We start from the raw sequence: 17,224 nt of genomic DNA, 5'->3' as shown, positions 1-17,224 counted from the left end.
ATCATTTTGACTCGGTCATTTTAAAAGTAGCTCGCATGCTGAAAAAGTGTGAGCACCCCTGTTGTAAATAAAAAGAGTATAAATGTGACTATAGTCGTGTTTTGTCATGTCTACAGGGCTCTAATAATGCTTTGTTCATTTTAATCTGAAAAAAATAATTTGTCTACCCACCAACTATATGTGGTTTCTTAAGTTGTTATTATTTGCCGTTTTATTATTATTATTATATTTATTTATTACTATTATTTTGATTGATTTTCTTTATTCTTGATTTGTTTATTTATTTTTCATCTTATTTTGTGCAGAAAAATAAAAATTAAGATATTTGAGAACAGTGGAATGTTTTATCAGAGCTTTTCTTGTAGAAAATTGGAACCAAAGCACTGAAAAAGTTTGTATATTTTTCTGTTTTTAATAAATGCGTTTTTTTTTTTGTTTTTTTTTTTTGGAAAACCTGATGCGGCCCAGCCTTGCCCAGACCCTAGCTCCAGTGGCCCCCAGGTAAATTGAGTTTGAGACCCCTGATCTACAGACATGTATGAATTTAAAAATAATGTAGCAGAAACCCTTACAAAATATGTATATCATGTGAAAAATCAATAGTTTCTACAGTAGTCTGCAAACATGGAGCAGGATGTGCAGTTACAGTAAGTTCAGTTCAGTTTACCATCATAGCTCATTAAACATCATATGAAATACTGGTGGGCGGCACGGTGGTCTAGGGGTTAGCGCGCAGACCTCACAGCTAGGAGACCAGGGTTCAATCCCACCCTCGGGCATCTCTGTGTGGAGTTTGCATGTTCTCCCCGTGCATGCGTGGGTTTTCTCCAGGTACTCCGGTTTCCTCCCACATTCCAAAAACATGCTAGGTTAATTGGCCACTCCAAATTGTCATTCATAGGTATGAATGTGAGTGTGAATGGTTGTTTGTCTATATGTGCCCTGTGATTGGCTGGCGACCAGGGTGTACCCCGCCTTACGCCCGAAGACAGCTGGGATAGGCTCCAGCACCCCCCGCGACCCTCGTGAGGAAAAGCGGTAGAAAATGAATGAATGAATGAAATACTGGTGTGAATAGCTACAGCAATATATACGCAGTATGCAGTATATGTTTCTCTGGCATCTGTCTAAACTGAGCACTGGTGGTCAGTTAAATTGTGCAAGTGTATATTAATCAAACGATGTTTCTGCCATTCTCCTATTGGCACGCTAGAGGGAGTTAGTGTGCATGTATTGTTGCTTCATTCTTAAAAGATGCTGTATAAACAATGAATGTGTATAAGACAGGAAGTTGTTGTTCTCCATCTGTCAGTGGGCAGATTGTAGGTGAAATGTCCAGGTAATCCATGTTTCACATTTGACCCTGGACATTGAACCCTTGTCTCTGCTCCTTAGAGCATTTGTGTAGGTTATTAGGCCATATGTCTGCTTGCAATGGAATATTCCCTCAAAAAGCCAATGTGTTGCACACAATCGTGCATTAGCTCGTGATCACGTGATGAGTGGAGGCGCAGTGATTGCTCTCCTCCAGGCTATGCCTTTGAGATCATCTCGACTAGGGCAGATGTTTGTAGCAAGCGAGGAACACTTTCATCTCCCCTGTGAAATGTGTGTGTCCAATGTGATAATGAGGTGAAGACGCACTTTGGAAGACAGGAAGCGTTGGTGTCTGTTTCTGGGTGACCTCTTCTTCCTGAGTGACTAATGGCGCTTCCTTCAGGAAACACCTCTTGGCGGACAACTTGACCTGGTTCATGTGACTTGTTAGGCATCCTCTTATTATTGTTAGACCATCCGATTGTTAGAAAGACAAACCGCAATGAGATAACTTTGTTAAATAACAAGCAAAAAGGTAATAATTTGTAATAATGAAGCCCCTTGACTTCTAGAAGGAGCGAGAAGGCGAGAGAAGGGGAAGAGGGGACAGGCTTGCGTGGGGATTAGGGAACAAAAGGATCCTTCTCTGTCATCAAAGAGGATCCACTCCCAACTCTTCCCCTGCTCTGTGGCGACAGCTTTTTCTTTTTTTTTTTGGGGAAGAGGGGAGTGACGGCTGGAGGGTGGGCTACAGCAGGAGAGTTTGATGGCCGGGGATGCAGATTTCAAAGTAATCTTTAACTTTAAGCCCGGCGGTCCCCCTTATGAAATGAAGCCGGCAGGCCCAGACACTGTGTTGCCTGTGGCTCCCAGTGGTAGCCTGCCACCCCTCCTTTTCTCTGCAGCTTTAGTCACGGTGGCATTTAAGTGGTATTACTCACTGACTGGATGACCAAATGAAGGGTTGCCTTTGAGGAGACTGAAAGAGGTGGATTTTATTTTAACTCCCGAGACCAGTGTCGCCTCTTAAAACAACACTAAGCCCTGATAAATGCCCGCAGTGTTACTTGGATTGCGCTCACTCTTAATCCAAAAGCAGATATCTTTGTGAATTGTCATCTAATAAGAAAAAAAACACTGATGTATTGTTTCACATGCTCATATTTTTAACAATTACATTTTTTCCCCCTTCCCACACTATGATGTTTTCATTCAACGTAAAACACTATGAATTATTATGCATTTTTATTTCTTAAACACAGAAATGTAACCATATTGTCAATTCTCTCATTTTCCCCATCAAACATCCTTATTTCGGCATCCTTTTCCAGTACCCTCCCATTTTCAAATGTAGTCATACATTTTATCTTTTATTTAAAACAAAAATCCTCTCCGAATCAGAATCAGAATCAGAAATGGTTTTATTGCGAGGTATGATCAGACACATACTAGGAGGGTGCAGACACATCTATTAAAAAATGAAAATACAAAATATACAGAGTACAGTATAAATATATATATACACAGTCTGTTTTTTATTTTGTTATTCCGGAAGTGCAGTCTGATTTGAGCAACAGCAATCTGCAAGCGCAATGTACATTAGCAGTGGACACACAAATGAGGTCATTTTTTTCTTGAGCTTCTTCCCTTATTTTGCGGACAAATTCCCCTATTTTCAAATGCTAATGTTGACATATATTATAACACAGTAGTACAAATACAGTCAGGGGTGAGAACTGAAGATGAACAACACAATGTATGTAGAGTTGACACTTTGATTGAGTTATAATCTTTGGTAATTTGTGTGTAACCAATTGTTAATAATTGTGTCTTAAATCAACTCGGGTATTACTTGGTTTACGACCAACAGAGGTGTGTTGATTAAACCTCAACTAGTTTGCTAAACAAGTAAAATGACGTCTAGATCCATATCAAGTCATGGTTAGTCATATCAAATAAGTTCATGCTTCATTTGGTACAGCATTATCAATATGAATGTATTCAATATGTGCACTTCAAGGGGCAGGTACACCCTGATACGTACTTATAGCAAAGGAGGAGGTATGACACGATCACCCTGCCGCGCCAAGATGGCAACCGGAAGTGTGTTGCCAGATGTGTTGCATACATACTACACGCATACCGAAAGGTGACCCCCTGTATCGAACGCTTTGATACAAATAAACGTAGTGTTGCACCCTTAATATACAGTATATACTGTAAACAATGAAATGATACATTAACAGTTATTATATCATGTCATCCACAATGCTTATTATATGCATAAAGCATTTTAGCAGTTTATATTTTACATTCAAATTAGAAATATCCCTGTTTTAAGACAAATGTATGTACAGTAAACCTCGGATATATCGGATTCAATTGTTCTCACTGGTTTTGTCCGATATAAGCGAAATCCGTTATATGCGTATACCGGAAAATGTCCGTTTTACGCATATATCGGATTTATATCCGGTATGTGCGTAAATCGGATTTTATCCGTTATAAAAAGGCACTTCCTTGACTATGTTTCCAATGTACCTGGACGCGCAGGCAACGCTGCAAACGCTGCAAATGACGTCGTATAGCGGCCTGTCACGATTCGGCGAATCGGAGCGCCACGATGCGGCCATCCAATATATGCGAGGGAAATTTAATGGAAATGCATTGGAACGGGACTGGAGATTTTGTCCGAAATGGGCGAAATCCGTTATAAAAAATCCGATATATGCAATGAATTTTTATTGGAAATGCATTACAGAAAAATCGGTTCTTTTTTATCTGTCCGTTGTGAGCGAATTTCCGATATATCTGAGTCCGATATATCCGAGGTTTACTGTACCTAATTTTGCTATGTAATATTAACAGCAGTATCAATACCAATTAATTTTAGAAGTAATAATGAGATATAATATACAGTATATTTTTAATTTGGCTACATTTCCTTTTTAATTTTTTTATGTAATGGGAGAATCTTTCAGAATTTTCAGTAATGTAATGATAAAAATATTGTAAACATTTATATAAAATAATAATAATAAAAATGATAAAAGTTGATCAACATTATTTTTAATTGCTTTTTGAAATTTAACTTAAATGCACAAAAATAATTGTTTTTGTACTGATATGAACTTATGATTTTATTAGAATTTTTGGCTTAATTAAATTGCATGAGGGCTGCACCGCGGTCGAGTGGTTAGCGCGCACCTCACAGCTAGGAGACCCGAGTTCAAGCCCACCCTCGACCATCTCTGTGTGGAGTTTGCATGTTCTCCCCGTGCATGCGTGGGTTTTCTCCGGGTACTCCGGTTTCCTCCCACATTCCAAAAACATGCTAGGTTAATTGGCCACTCCAAATTGTCCATAGGTATGAATGTGAGTGTGAATGGTTGTTTGTCTATATGTGTCCTGTGATTGGCTGGCCACCAGTCCAGGGTGTACCCCGCCGCTCGCCCGAAGACAGCTGGGATAGGCTCCAGCACCCCACGCGACCCTCGTGAGGATAAGCGGTAGAAAATGAATGAATGAATGAATGACAAAAATATTTACTTAGTTTTTGTAGGAGATTTTTTTATCCACTAGAGGGCAGGTTTTCTTCATATTTTGGGAATTGTTATGAATTGTTAGTATATTAACCAAAGTCATACTTGACAATCATTTATTTCCTCTGCATATTTGACTTGCTGACAACATTTCTCAGCATTGTCATGCAACTTTTGTTGTAATGTATTTTGCTACATGGCATTAATCCATTAATTATTATGGTTTTCTTTCTTTTCCGTGGTCTAGTATGAACTGGTCTGGTCTGGTGTGAGTGTTTTTTTACTCAATTGTGAATCATATTATGGAATTGTGCAACATGTATTGATTACAAACAATTACCCAGGTTGCAACTGAGAAGACCTTTCAGAGAGCAAGCGCTCATTTGCCATTCTATACCTCGGTAGATCCTTGGTGAGCACATCAATCACATCAATGTGACCCCCCCCCCCCCCCCACCCGTGCCCCACTACAAATAAGAGATTAAAAGTCAATCTCCTCCTCAATGAAGAGATTTCCTTCTAGTTTTTAGGTTCACTGATGATCTCGCAATAGATTTTTTTTTACATTGAATCATTTGAGAAAACCTGTAACCAGGTGATGTGTTCATGGAACAGCTCGTTAGTGGAGTTGTTATATTCTTGCAGGTTATATGACTTTCAAAACAAACTTAAGGCTGACAGATGATTTAAAAGCCCTGGGAGGTCATCTGCACTTCCTTTGTGCCACTACTTTACAACACTACTTATTTTGGCCCCCTGCCCCAAAGTTATTTCTCTCATCTTGTGAAGGCACATGTCCCCTCAGGGTCATTGGCTCTGAACCCCCCGCCGGGCCGGTCCACCGTGGGGAGCCAGTGATTGGCACAATAGCTCTTGTTGTAAGAAAAAAAAAAGTGGAGGTGCAAGGATTTTATAGTGAATCAATCACACCTTGACACAAGCACAGATCAAATAAATCATAGCGGAATTTCCATCAGAATACATTTGACATTGCTCTCTCTGTTATTATAACACCGTTTTTAATAATAATAATACAGTGGGAACTCTTTATGTTGACCCCCCCTTACAGTGTCTGACTGATGTCAACATGCTGTCAGTGGCTGTCGACGTAACCAAGACATCAGGAGAATGGGATTTTTTTAACCTAGGGAAGTTTGTTGGCATGGTTTTCCTCCATTTTAATTTTTTAGGCAGCATTTCAGTTGCTGTGTAATTGGACACTAGTTATCTCACTGCTTAGGGACAATGAGGAAGTTGACAATACGTCAAATGTTGACGCCAACGGACCATTTTCATAAAAAGGACCCCTTCGGATCTCAAATTTTATGTTAAGAAAAGCAGTGGACCGAGACTTTGTGAGTTAGTGGACATCGTCAGGTTGTCACATTAATGCATATGTTATTGTACATCAGGGGTCTCAAACACGCGGCACGCGGGCCAAATGTGGCCCGCAGGACACTAGTTTGACGCCCCGCCGCCTTGATATGAAAGTTTAATGTCAGTGCGGCCCACGCAAGTTTGATATGGATGCTGTATGGTATCATGTACCCAGAAAAAAATATTACGTTTGATTAATGTTCATGTTAAAGGTTAAATAACTGTTAATAGTTATCCTCCCTATCCGTGTGGAAGTGGTAAGTTTTTGGCTATTTAAGTTTAAAGGAAATAACTTGAAGGCTACCGTTTAGGTCGCTAGCTCTCTAGTTTGCGAGTTAGCATGTGTCTCAAGACCCTGCAGTTGTGCAATATGTTGTAAATAAAAAGAGTATAAATGTGACTATAGTCGTGTTTTGTCATGTCTACAGGGCTCTAATAATGCTTTGTTCATTTTAATCTGAAAAAAATAATTTGTCTACCCACCAACTATATGTGGTTTCTTAAGTTTTTATTATTTGCCCTTTTATTATTATATTTATTTATTTATTACTGATTGATTGTTTTTCTTTATTCTGGATTTGTTTATTTATTTTTCATCTTATTTTGTGTAGAAAAATAAAAAGTAAGATATTTGAGAACAGTGGAATGTTTTATCAGAGCTTTTATTGTAGAAAATCGAAACCAAAGCAAAGTTTATTCATTTTTCCGTTTTTAATAAATGCATTTTTTGGGGGGGGCGGGGGGGGGGGGACCTGATGCGGCCCAGTCTCGCCCAGACCCGAGCTCCAGTGGCCCCCAAGTAAATTGAGTTTGAGACCCCTGTTGTACATAATTGTGTTGGACATCATCAAATTGAATTATGTCGAAACATTGCAACTTTGTTGTTTTAATATGTTGTTTTGAGACTTTATTCATACTCTATAATGAATTTTTAAAAATGCAATATTTCAGCTTTATTCTGGCAGCATGTAACTCAAAAGATTCTTGAATCTCAGTGAGAGCCATTATCCACAAAAGACTAAAGCACAGAACAGCGGTGAACCTTCCCAGGAGTGGCCAGCCAAAATTACCCCAAGAACGCAAGGACAACACATTCAAGAGGTCACAAAAGACCCCACAACAACATCCAATGAACTGCAGGCCTCACTTGCCTCAGTTAAGGCCAGTGTTCATGACTCCACCATAAGAAAGACAACAGTCTTGGGTTCAAGACACCCAACACCTTTAGGAAAATACTTTGTGGCCTGACAAGATAAAAGTCGAACTTTTTGGAATTTTTTTTTCTCATAACATCTGGCATAAAAGACAATAATCTGACACCGCATGTCAGAAAAAGAACATCATACCAACAGTAAAATATGGTGGTGGTAGTGTGATGGTCTGGGACTGTTTTGCTGCTTCAGGACCTGAAAGACTTGCTGTGATAAATGGAATCATGAATTCTGCTCTATACCAAGAAGGGAGAATATCCGGCCATCCGTTCATGACCTCAAACTGAAACCAACTTGGGTTCTGCAGCAGGACAATGATCCAAAACACACCAGCAAGTCCACCTCTGAATGACTGAAGAAAATACTAAATGAAGACTTTGGAGTAGACTCGTTTCATTTAAAAACATCAGGACGCAAAAAAGCATTTGGTGTTCGGTTGTGATGTTGTTGACTAATATTTACATTTATTTGATAGTCCGCAACATTTAAATGTGACAGAAATCAGAAAGGGGGAACTTAATTCTCATAACATTGTAACTTTGTCTTCTAATATTATGACTTTAGTTTTGTAAAATAACTTTGCAGTTGTGACATGTAACATTTTCCCTTCATAATATTACAGCTTAATTCTTGTAATATTTTATGACTTTCATTCTTAAAAAAATGTGACTGTTTGTAAAACAAGACGACTTTATTCTTGTCTGTTTGTGTCCTATATATTGAATTAAACTGTGTGTTTTTTAAAACATAAAATCACATGGGTAAGTTAATGATTTTCAAATGCCCTCCTAGAAATAACACACTGTAGTGGCCAAAAAGATTATGTATTTTATTTTATTATCCTGAATAAACAACGATTTAAAAAAATAGCTGCATAAATTAATGGGGTAAAAAAACTAAAATATTTCAACAAAGTCCATGTGGATTAAATCCAAACAAGGCGGAAAAAAAAAATTCTCGTTCATGTTTCAGCTCGGATGCTTTAACAGGCACGCCAACCAGGTGAGAATGAGGGAGAAGAGAGCCAGTCCGCTTGCACCGACCAGGCAAAGGGCGCCCACCGGCTTGCTGCTCTTGACATTATGCATGAAAAACAGGCCAACTGGTACCAGAGCCACCGTGGCCGAGAAGGACACAATTGTGCACACGCAAGCCGCCATAAATGCCACTTTTGCGCATATCTGACAACGGTTCTCTTGAACGATCGGTTCTCTCCGCTCTTCTTCATCCGCCGTGTGCGCTTGTGTACCCGGTGGCAGCTTCTCAGCCGCCGCGGTGTTATCCGGGAGGTCCTGCACTACATGTTGCGGCACCGGCGTTCGGTGGCGACATAACGGGCAGCCGATCCTCCAGCCGCGTCCCTCTCGGGTGTATACAGCCTCCAGACACTCCAAGCAGAAGGTGTGGGAGCAAGACAGCATTTTGGGAACATGCCGCTCCACGTCGAAGTGGTTGTAGCAGATTGTGCATTCATATTCCTCAGCGACACTGCTGTCCACTTCCCCCTTTTCCGCCATTTTCCCTCGTTGTGTAATCTTTAACAATGCTCATGAAACGTATTTTTTTTTTTGTTGGAGATCTGGGCGAAGTCCGGTTAGTAGCGCCATTGTAGATTTAAAGCAACGCAAAGCACTATACGAGTTCCGGGTTTGGACTATGACTCGCTTGTTGAAGCAGCCCGAGGCACATCGCGTGGACTGGGAACTGACGGCAGAACTAAGCACCGTCCTAATCATGAAGCACGCAGGAAAATTGATTTCCAAACGCCTTCCCCAATTTGTCACAAGTTGGCGTCATGTGCTGTACAAAGTAAAGCTACCATTATTAAAATATCATTGGAATGCCTGCAGCTGCTAATAACAGCACCACCTTTGTGTTCGTGTTGGATTTCAGAACCACAGCGAGGGACAGCGACACTGGGCCCTGTTCTGTTTTGCAACGTTTCGGACTAAAGTTGATGTTTCAAATGCTGTACGCTTGTTCTACATGCTGAGGAAGTACCATAACCGTATTAACTTATCCCCGCTTTAATTGTTACACCATTTTCAAGCCAATAGGAGAAGAATGCAGATTTACCCTGCGCAGTGGTCTCAAACATGCGGCCCGCGGGCCAAATGGGGCCAGCAGGACACTAGTTTGAGGCCCCCCGCCTTGATATGAAAGTTTAATGTTAGTGCGGCCCGCGCAAGTTTGATATGGATGCTGTATGGTATCATGTACCCAGAAAAAATTATTACGTTTGATTAATGTTCATGTTAAAGGTTAAATAACTGTTAATAGTTATCCTCCCTATCCGTGTGGAAGTGGTAAGTTTTTGGCTATTCAAGTTTAAAGGAAATAACTTGAAGGCTACCGTTTAGGTCGCTAGCTCTCTAGTTTGCGAGTTAGCATGTGTCACAAGACCCTGCAGTTGCGCAATATGTTGTAAATAAAAAGAGTATAAATGTGACTATAGTCATGTTTTGTCATGTCTACAGGGCTCTAATAATGCTTTGTTCATTTTAATCTGAAAAAAATAATTTGTCTACCCACCAACTATATGTGGTTTCTTAAGTTTTTATTATTTGCCGTTTTATTATTATTATTATTATTATTATTATTATTATTATTATTATTATTATTATTATTATTATTATTATTATTATTATTATTATTATTATTATTATTATTATTATTATTATTATTATTATTATTATTATTATTATTATTATTATATTTATTTATTCATTACTGATTGATTGATTTTCTTTATTCTTGATTTGTTTATTTATTTTTCAACTTATTTTGTGTAGAAAAATAAAAAGTAAGATATTTGAGAACGGTGGAATGTTTTATCAGAGCTTTTCTTGTAGAAAATTGGAACCAAAGCGAAGTTTTTAAATTTTTTTTGTTTTTAATAAATGCGTTTTTTTTTGTTTTTTTTTTTGGAAAACCTGATGCGGCCCAGTCTTACCCAGACCCTAGCTCCAGTGACCCCCAAGTAAATTGAGTTTGAGACCCCTGAGTTAGAGCATAGAAAGGCTGTTCACTTTTTGAATGCAGGTTTTAAGATTATTAGAGCCATACAGACATGAAATAACATCAGTTTTGGATCACTGCAGGGACATAGTAAGAGATAGCCGCCTCTCGCAAAGAATGCTTCCGACCTAACTAGTTAGCCTCTCCAATTGACTGATTCTAAACTTAAGAACAAGGGGGAAAAAAAGCTAAAAACTTACCACTTCCACACGGAATGAGAGGAGAACTTTTTTTCTCCACTTGATCTCAGCCATGGCATGTTGACTCGGCTCTGCCGGTTCATTGGGCATTCTCCATGCAGTGTGAAAGGTAATGTAATCTACGTCATGTCTCATAACTTTACTGATGCTCAGTGACCAGAATGCGACATATAACTTCTCTTTCGTTTTTTTAAAAACTAATAATAGGCCATAGTCAACCACATTTATTATTCTTTTTTTAAACAGCAAAATATGGATGGATATAGTGAGGGACTGTGCACAGCTTGAGATTGATTGAGCATTTTATTAACAGAAGCTCACTATAGTCACTTCACTGGGATCCAATATCCCTTTAAAAGCCCTTTAACCACTAATCATTTGGGCTGTGTTGAACGAATATACGGTACACAAGAAAAGTAATCACAGTGCTTCACTTTTTCCACATTTGGTTTTAGCAAAATGGAATAAATAATATTTCGCCTCATAATTCTACACACAATACCCTATAATAACATGGAACAAAAATATTTGTATGATATTATATGTTTTCTAAGTAATAAATCACATGTACATAAGTATTCACAGCCTTTGCTCATTTTGAGCCTTTTCCCACAAACCTGGCTCACCTATCTTTGGGCAGCTTCGCTCATTCCTCTTGGCAATACCTCTCAATCATCACGTTGGAAGTTTGTTAATACAAAAAGTTTATCATGTTGTTATCATGGGGTGTTGTGTGTACAATTTTGAGGAGAAAATGAATTATTCAATTTTGGAATTATTCTGTAACATAAAATGTGGGAAAGTGGTTACTACATAATAAAATATAATATAATATAATATATAGTATAACGGTCACTCGTTTCACAGAATTGAACAGTGGTTTGCTGATTTTCATATTTATTCAATGGCCTGCTCCATATGTTGCTGCATATTTAAAATGAACCAAATTGGTGTTGTGTTGTAAAATGACTGAGAGCTAATGGACAGTAAATTAGTGAGCGTTCCCTCTTGTGGCTGAATTTGTCAATGCAGCCATTTAGTGGAACTGGATTATAACAGCTGATGCATTTACTTGCAGGGAGAATGTGTGGAAAATGCAGTGACAAACATTGAATGGTAGTGTTAACATTCGTACAGCTGTATAAATCTGTATGGACATTTTTTTTCAAGTTAATAGTTAAATAATAATAAAAAAACAATATTCGTTATATTTAAAAATATTCTTAATGATGAAAATATTTTTATATTTCCTATAGCAATATTGATGACATAATACTTAACCTTTGACCTTGGCCATTTTGTATAAAATTGTGAATGCAAATATACCCTACATTCATATTTAGTGCTTTCAAAGTATATAAAAATGAACAAAAAAACCCCAAAGTTTTTGCTCCATCAACTCTCCTGACCTCTCCATCCATCATCTCCATCCCCGCTTATCCTCATTAGGGTCGCGGGGGTATGCTGGAGCCTATCCCAGCTTACTTCAAGGAAGAGGTGGAGGACTGGTGGCCAGCTAATCACAGGGCACATATAGACAAACAACCATTCACACTCACATTCATACCTATGGACAATTTGGAGTGGCCAATTAACCTAGCATGTTTTTGGAATGTTTATGGAATGTGGGAGTACCCACATTCGCATGGGGAGAAAATGCAAATTCTACTCCGGAGATTTGACTGTAGCCAACGTGCTAACCACTCGTCCACCGTGTTGTCCCTCTTCTGAGAGGGGCCGTAAACAATTTCCTCCTCAAACTCCTTAACTTCTGAGTTAAATTCCATCCTATACTTACTCCACTAGTTAACACAGTTCTTGTCAAGATAATCAATACGTCGCAAGTGACACAGTCATTCAAAATGGCTGTAATCAAACCTTGAGTCACATGCCTTAGCCACAGACCAATACCCAACTCTTCATTTTTGTCTATAAAACTGTTAAACCATTTCCTTCAAAACAATCATCTACTTGAGGTCTTAGAGTCAGGATTTAGAATTCACCACGGTACAGAAACAGCGCTCATAAAAATTACAAAGGACCGCCTCAGCCAAAGGCCTCATTTCAGTATTAGTTTAATTAGACCTTACAGCAGCTTTTGACACAATTGATTACCAAATCATAATACAGAGATTAGAACACGCCCTTGGCATTAAAGGAACTGCATTAACATGGTTTTGGTTGAATTTGTCTGGTCCCCGGCAGTTTGTATCCATTAATAATAAAGAATACAGACACGTGAAGGTTGGGCATCCCACAGGGTTTCGTGCTAGGACCAGTATTCTTTGACCTTTATATGTTCCCCTTAGGCAATGTCATTAGGAAATACTCCATTAACTTCCACTGCTATGCAGATGACACACATTATCTACTCTACTTATCAATGAAACCTAACCAAACTAAAAGGCTGTCCAAATTCCAGCATGTCTTGAAAACATTAAGGACTATTAAACTCAGATAAGACTGGAATCGTAGCACTTCAGCACCCCTGCAGTACAGTCAGAAACCCTGGTGTCATCTTCAATCAGGACAGCATTTTTTGTAGAATCCTGCGCTCCCAGAATTTACACTCACTTGCCACTCTGAGAAGTAGAATGGCAGGTAAGGATAAGCGGCATAGAAGGTGAAGGGATAGAATGGCAGGTAGAGCCTTTAGTTCTGAGGCTTCTCTGTCATGAAACCATCCAGGGGGACAGACACCATCTTTCTGTTTAAAAGTCAACTCAAAACCCACCTCTTTGCTAAAGCGTATAGCTAGGAACTCCTATACCGTTTCTATTAAGTTGGGTTTGGCAGCAACACCGGAAGTCCTCCGAAGCACTTGGGAGTGTGACCAACCACAGTGCAGTGGGCGTGCCGGTGGAATAAATTAAAAGCGACCCTTTTTTTGCGGAAAAAGCACGAAATCCAGCTGGAATAGGTGCAGATTCTGGAAGATCTAGAAAGCTGGTTACTGCGTGTAGCTGCTCTATAGGAGTCCACAACTCAATACAAAGGGCCGAAAAATGAGCATCCCCTTTAACCCAAGTCGAGACAGACAGCCGCCCCACAGAGACTGGGTTCTGTTCAAGGTTTCTTCCCCAGAGGGAGCCCTTCCTTCCCTCCGTCACCATCAGTTAGTTCATCTATCAGTGTGACATTCGTGTTTAAAGTGCCATGACATTGTTGTGATTTGGCTCTACATACAATACATAAATGGAATTAAAAGTATACAATTCTACTGCAAAGAATCCACCTCCACCATATATGAGGGTGCCATGCTAGGAGTGCCTGTGGGGAAGTAGGAAATACAAAGTAAGGTGTCTCACACACACACACACAGCATGCTCTGTAGGAAGCATCTCACCTGAAGTAAAGGTAGATAACAATCAAGCAGCGCATGTTCATCATGAGACCGTAAACTAAATCAGCTCAAGTGTTTCGAGTCGTCATTTGCTGAAGTCTTAAGCGTTCCCTTGCATGGCCACAGGCTGTTTTGTTAACAAATGCTGCACTTCTTCTTCTTTCTCTTGGTCGGCTCACCTGGCTTCACCTCATGGCTCCTTTGTGATGATAAACACAGCTCGGTTTGAGCTCCCCCTCAAGTGTTGTGGGTCACATGTATTTGATCACATCAAACGCATCAGGAAAAAAACAGGCCCTCTTTTCGGAGGCCCCTCGTAACAATAACATCCCAAGGCCGCTAATCAAGAGTGTATTTCCTCCTCTTTTCTAATCGCCATCCTCTTAACAACAATGTTTACCTCCAAGAAGAGGTCAAAATAACTTCACAGTACATACATTCACAGTGTAGAAGATAGTAAGAACTAATTGGGGGAGGTATTTTATAAATATACAAATATTAACAGGGGTGTCCAAAGTGTAGCCCAGGGTCATTTTTGTTGCTGGCAGCTGTTTTTTTTTTTTAATTGGCCCGCTGCACATATAAATTATAATATAATATAATATAATTAAAAATATAATTTAAGAATAAAAAAAAACTGCAGCAAAAGTGGAAAAAAAGTGAAAAAGTAGTATGGCCCAGGATCATTTTTGTTGCTGGCAGCTGTTTTTTTTTTTTATTGGCCCGCAGCACATATAAATTATAATATAATATAATTAAAAATATAATTTAAGAATTTTTAAAAAACTGCAGCAAAAGTGAAAAAAAAGTGGAAAAAGTAGTGTGGCCCAGGATCATTTTTGTTGCTGGCAGCTGTTTTTTTTTATTGGCCCGCAGCACATATAAATTATAATATAATATAATATAATTAAAAATATAATTTAAGAATAATAAAAACTGCAGCAAAAGTGTAAAGAAGTGGAAAAAGTAGTGTGGCCTAGGATCATTTTTGTTGCTGGCAGCTGTTTTTTTTTATTGGCCCGCAGCACATATAAATTATAATATAATATAATTAAAAATATAATTTAAGAATGAAAAAAAACTGCAGCAAAAGTGGAAAAAGCAGCAGTCAATTTACAAAATACTAAGAGAAAGAAGTTGTAATGCAATGAAAATGAAGGGGGGGGGTTATATGTAGTTTATATGTAGTATGTAAAAAAAAAACCCAAGCAATTTTAGTAGAATAAGTTGTAATATTAAAGGGGACCTATTATGCTCATTTTTGCGGTCTCCTATAGAGCAGCTGCACACAATACACAAAACACACAAAGCACAAAGCACACAAAACTTATTCCAGAATCTGCACCTGTTCCAGCTGTATTTCCTTTTTTGTGCTTCCTGCCAAAACTGTCTGTTTTAATTTATTCCACCCACAGCGCACCTCTTCTAATATTATGGAAATAAAGCCAATATTATATATTATAAAATATCATATAAATATATATTATATATTTACAAAAAGAAAGTTTATGAAAATTATTTTAGAAGAAAATTGAAATATTTGAAAAATTAAAAAAAATATGTTGAAAAAAAGGCTAGAGTCTTTTTGACCTGTATCACAAAGATGACATGCATTTTCTTTTATTGAAATACATACGACCTGTGTTGTTGTACAACATCAAAGTGGCCCTTGCATCCTTTCACTTTTCATGATGTAGTACTTGGTGGAAAAAGTTAGGACACCCCTGACCCATAATCTCTTTGACACTGCAATCCCGCTAAATTGGCACATCACAACCGGAACAGTTCATCCGGCATTTATTTGAAGCAGGACGTTGTAGTAAATGTATGTGTGGCACACGCTGACACAGAATTACATCAACGGATGCATGAAGGCATCACTGCCTGCTTCTCACGTAATGTACAAAATACTCGTTTTTACAGTGCTTTCAATGATAGTGATGGGTGCTAAACTTGCCACTCCTTTCTTTTCGCAACCTTATCTATACATCACGTCATGTGATACCAATCCCCGCATACCGTGCAGATAGGCCTGCTCTGATTGGACGGTAAGTGTGTGTTGTGATCTTCTGACAAAGTCATGACATGATAATCTTGCCTTGATCTTCTTGCAGAAAGAGTGCAATATTTCGGAAGTACTTGGCTTTTTGACTGTACTGGGACATTTCCTGTAATGAATGCTATTAGCATTCAAGCAGAAACATGGAATACTGTTGTGCATGACTGATGATGTGTTGGCTACAGAAGGCGTGTCCAAAGTGTTTGGCCTGTGGCATATTCTAAAGCTATAATTTAACAAGGAAACTTTAAAAAAAACAACAACAGCAAAAGTGCAAAAGTTTGCAGTAATAACAAAAAAAGTCAAAATATTAAGTGAAAAAGTAGTCATTTATTCATTCATTCATTTTCTACCTCTTATCCTCAGTCGCGGGGGTGCTGGAGCCTATCCCAGCTGTCTTCGGGCGAGAGGCGGGGTACACCCTGGACTGGTGGCCAGCCAATCACAGGGCACATATAGACAAACAACAATTCACACTCACATTCATACCTATGGACAATTTGGAGTTGCCAATTAACAGTAATAATTTAATGAGAAAAAAAATTCATTTATGTGAATAGTATCGCAATATTAGGAGGACATTTTTTAATTTTACTAGTATTAAAGTATTAAAGAAAAAATATTATGACAAACAAACAACAACGAATTAGATAATTTGGGGGTTGTGGAAAAAGTTTTTTTTTCATTCCTTTATTTTCTATGCCACTTAATCTTTGTGGGGGTATGCTGGAGCCTATCCCAGCTGCACCATGCAAGAGGCAGGGTACCCACCGGACTGGTGGCCAGCCAATCGCAGGGCACATATAGACAAACAACCATTCACACTAGCATGAGAAAACAAGTTAATATAGCAACCGGCATCACTGGAAATACATATTTTGACACTAAAGCCCTCACAAAAATGCCAACAGTGTTCCACTTACATGACTGACTTGTATATTAACCAAGCTACAGTGATGTTATTATTGTAGCAGCTAACATGAAAATTTATTTTTATCTTGCAGACTAACAGGATGAATCGCTAACTGCTCGTCTCAGCGTCATTTACAGACGGAAGAGTGGATACCTAGCTCTCCATTTCACTACAAAGACTCAACAAGATGCTTGTTTACTGGAGCGCACATCTTGTGCTGGAAGATACAGCCATGCAGATTGAA

General features: G+C 38.7%; 1 protein-coding gene across 1 annotated transcript; it reads right to left on the bottom strand.

Moving 5' to 3' along the window:
• Positions 1-8,413: 8,413 nt before the first annotated feature.
• On the bottom strand, positions 8,414-9,225 carry LOC131126138 (RING finger protein 224-like). Its single transcript, XM_058068358.1, has one exon. It carries the CDS (start codon positions 8,962-8,964, stop codon positions 8,416-8,418), a length of 549 nt encoding a protein of 182 aa, XP_057924341.1. The 5' UTR covers positions 8,965-9,225; the 3' UTR covers positions 8,414-8,415.
• Positions 9,226-17,224: the final 7,999 nt, after the last annotated feature.

This window comes from Doryrhamphus excisus, chromosome 3, assembly GCF_030265055.1.
Source record: "Doryrhamphus excisus isolate RoL2022-K1 chromosome 3, RoL_Dexc_1.0, whole genome shotgun sequence".
Lineage (NCBI taxonomy): Eukaryota > Metazoa > Chordata > Actinopteri > Syngnathiformes > Syngnathidae > Doryrhamphus > Doryrhamphus excisus.
The sequence above is the reverse complement of the archived record's forward strand: the minus strand, read 5'-3'. Positions and strand labels throughout refer to the sequence as shown.